Source organism: Brachionichthys hirsutus, chromosome 14 (assembly GCF_040956055.1).
Source record: "Brachionichthys hirsutus isolate HB-005 chromosome 14, CSIRO-AGI_Bhir_v1, whole genome shotgun sequence".
NCBI lineage: Eukaryota > Metazoa > Chordata > Actinopteri > Lophiiformes > Brachionichthyidae > Brachionichthys > Brachionichthys hirsutus.
In genome coordinates, this window is record NC_090910.1 from 10,989,546 (window position 1) to 10,998,269 (window position 8,724).

General features: G+C 43.9%; 1 protein-coding gene and 1 long non-coding RNA gene across 2 annotated transcripts; both read left to right on the forward strand.

Annotated features, from left to right (window-relative positions):
* Positions 1-845: 845 nt before the first annotated feature.
* LOC137903968 (ADP-ribosyl cyclase/cyclic ADP-ribose hydrolase 1-like) lies at positions 846-3,555 on the forward strand. Its single transcript, XM_068748141.1, has 8 exons — positions 846-1,030; positions 1,306-1,432; positions 1,518-1,653; positions 2,343-2,425; positions 2,686-2,759; positions 2,857-2,943; positions 3,105-3,188; positions 3,266-3,555. Exons 1-8 carry the CDS (start codon positions 846-848, stop codon positions 3,321-3,323), a joined length of 834 nt encoding a protein of 277 aa, XP_068604242.1. The 3' UTR covers positions 3,324-3,555.
* A 2,724-nt stretch (positions 3,556-6,279) lies between these two features.
* On the forward strand, positions 6,280-7,104 carry LOC137903604 (uncharacterized). The gene is made up of 3 exons (XR_011105785.1): positions 6,280-6,351; positions 6,484-6,561; positions 7,065-7,104. It is a non-coding gene; the product is annotated as an uncharacterized lncRNA (long non-coding RNA).
* The last annotated feature ends 1,620 nt before the right edge of the window (positions 7,105-8,724 follow it).

Below are 8,724 nucleotides of genomic sequence, written 5' to 3' on the forward strand. Positions count from 1 at the left end.
AGTTTTGACTTTCCACTGCTGAAATGAAACGCTGCTGGAGCCATTGTTAATGTTTACGCACTTCGTTGCTTTGTCTTGCATAACGTGGAAGTCTCGTAAAGTTTAATGAGCATGCATTGACCGTCCAGCAGCCCATAGGCGCCCTGGACAATAAATACCATCTTGTGTAATCTGTGTTAAATTATGCAGTAAACTAAAATATTATGATATACTTTTATGTCTGTCATGATTATGAATTCACCGGTTATTATCACATTTGCTTTACTGGTGTGTGTTCTGCTCAGTGTGCAGACTTTTATTTATTTGTTCATAAATAAGTGTTTAACATTTATCTGTGGTTCGAATTATTAACTTCAAACACAGTATTGAAAGATTAGATGAGATGATTCCTCTTCTACCCCTGTATAAAGCGATGACGTAGACTAATTTTGCTGAAGGTAAAACGATATATAATGCTTGTATTTTAGAAAACTCGGTGGAAAGACCACGCACGCCGCGTGAAACAGTCCATCCTCAACCACAAAGGGCGCACCTTGTGGTCATATCGCGTCACTGCAACCCCGCGCAATAAGATTTGAACAGAACCGATGCTTTTATTTTGGTGATAATATTTACTATTAGGTCCCCCCCCTGCAGGGTGTGGGCGTTGCCATCGCGATAGACAAACGTTCCTGATTGGAGCATCCAATACCTTGCGGTGAGCGCGAGCCCAGAAATAAATACTGGGAGCGCGTGCGGCTCTTCTTCAGCTACAACAAGCAGCTACCTGACAGCTAGCCCAACAAGCAGCTACCTGACAGCTAGCCCCAGCGGGAGGTTTTATCCGCTTATTGGAAATATTTTAAATGGATAATGGGGCGCACGGTCCTCCGGACAAGAGGCGGAGGAGACGCTGCTTCATTTTATCTTTGATGTGTGTCCTCCTCCTCCTCCTCATCATCATCGTCGCCGTTGTGTCGGGATTGACGCTGCGTCACGACGCTGGGCACTTTAAGCAAACCTTTACTTCTCGGTGCGAGAGCTTCAAAGGGTAAGCTATTCTTATATATTTACATACATTTGTGTGTCAATAGTCTTGAGCAAATACGGTGAACATTTCCATATAAAGCGATCACAATACGGCATAAGACTAAATAAATAAAATACTTAATGGGAAAAATGTTTCTACTATAATATGAACTGTAATTTTTTTACACCATGAAAATGCATCTAAAAATCACGAGTTATATTGCATTAAGCTCCACCCATTCAAAGGATGATATTTGTCTTTGTTCTAAATATCCTGTTCTGTTCTTTATTTAGCAGATATGACTGTCAGAAGGTCTGGGAGGCCTTTGAACAAGCCTACGTTGGGAAGGACCCTTGTCGGGTTCCCATGGAGGCTTACGAGCCTTTCGTCGCCGCAGCTCCCCTCGTACCGGCGTGCAACAGAGTAAAGTTCACATCATAAGACTTTGTGTACGCGCCGCTCGGACGTCAGTCTGAGACATTTAACATGTGAAATATTCACGCTTTAGCTGATGTTCTGGAGCGGAACGAAGGACGTGGTCCACGACTTCACTGGCGCCGGAGATTGTTTCATCACAGCGGAACACACTCTGATGGGGTTTGTGTTGGACGGTCTGACCTGGTGTGGAAAGGAGGGGAGCGCAGGTAAACTAGATCCGGCTAGGGTTATCTGTAAAATAGATCCAGTTAGGGTTAGGGTTATCTGTAAAATAGATCCGGTTAGGGTTAGGGTTATCTGTAAAATAGATCCAGTTAGGGTTAGGTTTATCTGTAAAATAGATCCAGTTAGGGTTAGGTTTATCTGTAAAATAGATCCAGTTAGGGTTAGGGTTATCTGTAAACTAGATCCGGTTAGGGTTAGGTTTATCTGTAAAATAGATCCAGTTAGGGTTAGGTTTATCTGTAAAATAGATCCAGGGTTAGGGTTATCTGTAAACTAGATCCGGTTCGGTACGTTTACATTATCCTGCGTGGGAAAACGCAGCGAGACGGATTGAAATAGCAAAAGCTGCGACAGCTGTCATTAAACATGACATTTAAAGGTGTTACTTTAACGTGTAGCAACGTCTTCAGACACGCTTGATTGTCACCTTTCATGCCCAGCAGGGAAAAATACCACAAAGTTGCGTGCGAATTGAAAAGGAAATGTCAGCTGTGTTATTTGTGAGACCGAGAGCACCCTTTATAATCTATTGAAACAGTCGTGTTAGTTCCTTGGGGGGGGGGGGGCATGCTACTCTATTTAGAAGTTAGTATTCATCCATATACTTGCATATTTTGGTGGGCATCACAGTATATTTTAAGAAGTACACAACGTGTCTGTGTTGTCCCAGAAACGTTCACCACCGGTTGTCCAGGATGGACGGACTGCCAGAACAACACCGTGCGCTCGTTTTGGAACCGAGCCTCGGCTGCTGTGAGTTTAACAATGAGATTCATTCAGGCTTTGTGTCTGGCCTCCGGGGGGCGCCGTCCTGAGCCACACGTGCATATCAGCCCTGTTTGTTGGGCGATTCAGGAATGAAATCAATAAAACGAAGCCTCAGTAACGATACATTTCACCTCGTTGATGTTGCGTCCGGAGCAGCACGCCTTAAACGAGTTGGGGCGGAGCCTCTTAAAGGCTGAAGCGGTTCCTCATCGCGTCTGTTAACGCCTCCGTCTTCCCGTCTGCAGTTCGCAGACGTCGCCTGCGGCGACGTCACCGTGATGCTGAACGGCTCCTTCGCGGCTCCGTTCAGCGCTCAGAGGTGAGGTGGCCGGATTTCGCTGACGGAACGCATTACCGATCCTCTCACCGGCTGTTCCCCACCTCTGAATGATCCTCCTTTTTCTTTTCATGGTCAGTGTTTTCGGGAGCATCGAGGTTCAGCGGTTGAACTCCACCAGGGTTAGGAGTCTACGCGTTGCTCTGGTCACGCGGGAGAACTTTGTGTAAGACTTTCACAATGACAAACGTGAAAAAGACTGACAGGTGAAGGGCGAGGGCGAACATTCGCTGACTTCCACCTAAACACGATGGCCTTACCGCCGATCACTGCGAATGATCCGTGAGGCGTACCGGAACGCTGATCTATTGTCTCCGTTCTCTTCAGTGCAAACTGTTCAAATGCATCTTTAAAGGATTTACAGAAAGAGCTGGATAAAGGCATTAAATACAGCTGCGAGGAAGTGGCCGAGTAAGTGTACATATCGTATGTGTATAGACACAATATATCACCGTACAGAGTACACGTCTGTGTTTCTGCGTCTGCAGGGCGCAGCTCCAGGAGTGCCGCTCGAACCCGGGGAGACCCTGTGGAGCCTGTTGGTGAACATCCGATATAAGACCGGACGCTGGAACACTTTTTCTAGAGTTTCTTCACATGCAAGTTGAATATCTTGTCAGTGAAAAGCTGTACAGAACGATGCCGATAATCGATTTTGTAGCCGTCGGCCAGTTTGTCTTTGTCTTTTATTGATTTAAAATTATGACCACGCAAGTTTTTAGATTTTGTAGCGACGAGGTTCAGAGAAGCATCTTATTAAAATCATGTTTTAACTCTCACTGGCGAATTTGTGTCAATTGTTATTGAAATAAAATCTTAAAATAACTGCGAGTGTCAAATATATTTTCAGAAAAAGAAAGAAATATGTCAATATTCACAGAGAATAAAACCACAACAAAGGTTTCCTTTTTCGTCCACTCTTTTAGCCGAATTGACCTGTTTTTCCTGTAAGACGGAAAAATGCTGCCGCCAACAAAGGAAACATTTTCGAGATATCAGATTGGTTTTGTTTTCTGAGGAGATTCCCAAAGAAGACGTCACCCCAAGGGTTCATGTATGCAAAGAAATAAGGGAAGCATTGAGTAATATAAGTTTACATAAAAAAAGAATTAACCCCCCAAAATAAAATCCCCGGCGTTGGTTTGTCTGACTGTCTGTTAGCAAGATAACTCAAAAAGTTCCGGATAGTCTGAATGAAATATTCTAAAATCTGTTAAAAACACACATTCAAGATTCTTTATTGTCATTATGCTCACATAAAAAAATCAACTCTGATTCACTTTTAATTTTCACGGTTGGTGTGTAAAGAAAACAAAAACAACGTCGATCCGGATCACTATGTGGACGGTGTAATCCAATTACAAGGGGAATGAGCTGCTTGGCGGAGGTCTGCGCTCTCTGACTGCTTTTCTACTTTTAATTCGTTTTATTTATTTATTTAACCCAATTTTAACTTTGACCTTTTTTTTTTAATCGACCATAAAACTGTATATAACTGACAGTAATTGAATGACGGAATATTTAAAATGTTGTTTTTCCTTCGTCATCGACGGCAGCGTTCAACTTCCTGTTCCGGCACCGCACGCGCTCGCGGCTGCGAAGGCACGGGAGAGGGAATCCCGGCAGGTGATTGGACAACAGCGGGTTTTCCGCATCATCCGGGATCCTCAGTATAACTGGCCAGAGGAGCGAGAGAGGACTTCAAATCCCGGCTTTGTTGGCGGCTGCGGCAAGAAAAGGCAACAAAACTAGGGTGGGTTTCAAGAGTTTATTTTTTCCTTGTTCGACAGAAACTTATTTTTGATTGACTAACATTTGATTGATTAACAGCTATCCTTCGTTACCTTGTAAACTTCGATTTTTATGGTTCAGTACTATAAAAATTTAATTATGATAATATCTGTATTATATACTGGCACTGGAGACATATAACAATGTTATAATTAGTATTTTCTTTCTAAATATCTTTGTTTATGATGCTTTTTTTCAAGGAAATTGCCACTTTTTAAATAATTTTAATTTTTAAATGAATTAATAATTGCTATGTTTTCCACTCATGCCGATTTGTTTGTTGCTTTGTATGCGTAATTACACAAAAACTACCGAACCAATTTCCATGAAGCTTGGTTGGACCTAATTCAATTGTAGTGTAGATCCCAGATAAATCAAATTGTCTCAGAATTTAACATTTTGAGATTAGTTTATCTTTCATTTCTCAGGGAATCTTGAAGAAGAAGAAAAGACAGGCATATGTGCCATTTCTCTTGAGTATCCATATAAAATCTGTATCCACCAGATTGAAATATATTTCCAAAGGGGGCGTAATCTGTCAATGATAGCAAAAATAAATACATTAATTAATTAAAAGTATTACAAATAAATGTTCTCCTCTGTGTTTTTGACAGTCCCTACCTGAGAAGTCAATGGACCGGCATCCTGCGGCGAAATCACAGACCAGTGAAACGGTCCCCACAGACAGGAAACTGACCTACAGACTGTATCCATCACTGCCAGATATGGACAGCGTGTCAGTACGATTTCCCTGAACTCAGGGGCTTGTTACTGTCGGGGAAAAACGATGACTAGTACCAAACATTCATTTTTGGTCTTGTAATTGAATGTTTTCAGGAGGGAGTTTTGCGAGCCGTGCCGGCCCGTCGGAGGAAGGCGTCCTACAGCTGCGGTTTATCATCCCGACGATCAGGTAAAGCTCACAGACGCAACGCTGGAATATACATTCGACTGTATATCCAATCCCACGCTGACACCCTCCGGTTTCCTGACTGCACGGAAATGATCGAGTTCTCTGCATTACTGGAAAGACTCCTAAAAAAGAAACTCCAGAAATGTGTAAAAGGAAGTCAGTGAATTATGGCCGTATTGCATAAGTGTTTGAATACTTCCTCCTTTTTTTTTTTTTTTTCTCCACCTCAGTCAGAAGCGTCAGCTGCCGGCAGTGATGTAATTCTGAAAGCTCGTATACTCACCTTGGAGGAACAAAGGCAAGAGGTGAGTATACATTTCAGCGCCGAGTCATTTTCATCCCAGGAGACAGGGAACCAGTCGCCAAACGTTCTTTCCGTTTCTACTCAGCTTCTCTATGTTAATGAGAAATGGGCCAAAGAGTATCGAACCATGCGACAGTCCTTCACGGAGAAGGTGAGAACGCGAGGACTGCTTCCCATTACGCGGCTTGTAGATGTTATCTCGGTACTTTCCGCCTCACCTCCTTTTCTCTATCTCGTGACCAGGTAAAAAGTTTAAAAGCATTACTCGGACACGACCGCCGTCACTTGGAAGAAAAGACCTGCGAAGAAGGAGGAAATGAGGCGACATCGGACAGGAATGTCCGACGTAAAGACGGCGCCGAGGTAAATAAATGGAGCCGTGATTAAAGTCCAGCTGTAAAATGTGACTGAGGAGAAGCCATTCCTTTCACACGCAGCCTGGAGATGCCGATTTGAGCTCCGAGTTGCTAAAAGCAGAGAAAGAAGTGGAAGATCTTCGAGCGGAAAATCGTACTTTAACCCGAGGGTGGCAGCATCAGCGCCAGGAGATCAAACGGCTGAACAAGGTGGGTCAGAACCGGAGCGTTTGCTTAGCGTCCAGGGCAGAAAACAAGTTTCATAGCATCATCAGGATTCTGGAAGTCTTGAGGGTTTATTCCCTCCGACTCCAGCGGGATCACATTGATACCTTTGTGCAGGCTCTGGAGGAGGCCCTCCTGAACACTCGACCGCTGGACGCCAGCGGTGAAACGCTGCACGGTGTCTGGAAGCAACAGGTGAGCCTCCTCCGTCGCCGAGACAAACAGCCCGGTGAAAACCCAGGCGGACACAGAGAGAACGTACAAACGCCGCACAGATATCATCATGCACGGGCATTTTTACATCCTCCTCTCCATTTCATGTGAAGCTTCAAGAATTATGTGAAAACCATGTGTGCCTTTTTCGGAAGAGCGCAGGCAGGAGGGGGTTAGTTTAGCTTAGCTTAGCTTAGCTTAGCTCAGCGTAAATATCGGCCATAATCGTCTTTATGTTCTTTATTTTTTTTAAAGCTTAAACAAATACTGTGCAAACCTAACAATCAGTGAACTTTAGAGGTTTTATTAGGTGGACTTTTATGTATTTTTAATTTTCTTTGGCACACAGACACAGTCTTTGTGCTAAGCTAACTGGCCACTTCAGTTTTAGCACAAAGGCTCAAAAAGAGAAGCCATTCCTTTTAGCACGCTAACCCAAACTCCTGTTTCTATCCTGGCCATCTTTCCTTGTCGCCCGTTTTTAGGCAGAAGTCTACAAGGAGGACTTCCTGAAGGAGAGGAGGGACAGGGAGACGCTAAAGGACAAGTGTCTGGGACTGGAGAGGAGTTTGAGAAGAGCTCATAGTGAGCTACGTGTCCTCAAATATCAGGTACGATACACCACGTAGAGCTTATCAAGAGCTCTGCTGTAAAGTTTCACTGAAGGCATTGAGTCCGTAACATGGCGTCTTTCTTTTTCCAGGTGACCACGCCCCTAGCTTGAACGCACCTGCCTCAATCAAGCAAAATGTGAAACACGACATGACCTCCTCGCCATTTTATCTAATAAGCACGTTGCACTTTACAGGAGACTCGGAGACGTCGTAGTTAACAAGGCGGGACTTGTCTCGTTTGTTGGGCGGAGCCACAAACGCAGCGAGCGCTCAGCTGCATGCGGCCAACCCGCTCGCCGTGTTTCTGGGCCAATTGTGCGAACTTTGTGGGAGAACAGAACACGCAAAAACACAGCCGCCTTTAACAGCCTGGGAAACGAAACCAGAATGTCTAGTTTAAAAACTTCCCACATGAAAAACAGCCAAAGGTGAAATAGAATGTTTGCGTGCAATGTGAGCCGCAGCGTCTCCTCCCCATCCTCGGGGGCGGGGGGGGGGGTCAATTATTTTCCCATTGAACAAGACCGTTGTATCCAGTTCGTCGGCTGCTGTCGTTCTGTAATGACACGTCGGCACTTTGCGGTGTGACTTGATTGTGTGAAGAGACGCACAACTTCCAACGGGATAAAAGAAAAATGGAAGTCATATTGGGACAGCTGTGTCAGACCTCAAATATTAATGGTTGTAGTAAAAAAAAAAAAAAAAAGTACATATATACAATGTAGTATATTCACTGAATATAAATAATATTTGAAATAATTTGTTGAGCCTTTTTGTTCAAACTTGTTTGTGTTTACTGTTTACCAATGCAAAGAAAGTCTCTTGAATAAATGACTGGCAAATAAAATGTCAAGGAAAAATAAACCCCAATAAGCAATTAGGAAAACACGAATCAGGCCGAGGCACCTTCGGAACACACCCACACACACCCACACACACACACACACACAGACACACACCTCAGGTCTCTCATAATCATGCAGGGTTATTTTTTTTTATTTACACTCATAGAACTTTATTGTAGCAGCAATTTGTTCTTGTTTATTTCAACACTGATCCCACAACAGTTTTGTTTCTGTTCGGCGGTTAAAAGAAAAAGATCCGTCTGGGCTAAAACATTCATTTACAGCAAGTGGTTGAACGAGAAGACGACAGCGCAGCGGGAGCGGCGGTCGGCGCGCTGGTGCAAAGCGCAGAGCGCAAAACGCAGAGCGATTAGTTCTGCCTCAGCTGCTGCGTCGCCACGTTAATAGAGCCGTTCATAAATAGGTGCGGTAACGAATGGTAACGGATTCAGGGCCTGAATGTGCAGAACCTTTTAGATAATAAACGTTACCGGGCTGCACCGAGCGTCGTTACGTTGTGATTCTGAAAACAAGCATAGGAAACACTTTTCTGCCTTTTTTTTTTTTTTTTTTGACAGATAAATATGTTAAATACATTCCATGGAAGTCGTTTCAAAGGGGACGTAAAGAGGCAAAAACTCCGGTCAGTATTGCACAACAGTTCTTTGACCAGTCGCGACACATCC

Bases quoted from the DNA above. Each gene is read 5' to 3' on its own strand.
- LOC137903968 (XM_068748141.1), top strand. From the start codon at position 846: ATGGATAATGGGGCGCACGGTCCTCCGGACAAGAGGCGGAGGAGACGC. The intron at 1,031-1,305 runs GTAAGCTATTCT...TTTATTTAGCAG, and splicing joins CGGTGCGAGAGCTTCAAAGG to ATATGACTGTCAGAAGGTCT. The intron at 2,944-3,104 runs GTAAGACTTTCA...CGTTCTCTTCAG, and splicing joins GTCACGCGGGAGAACTTTGT to TGCAAACTGTTCAAATGCAT.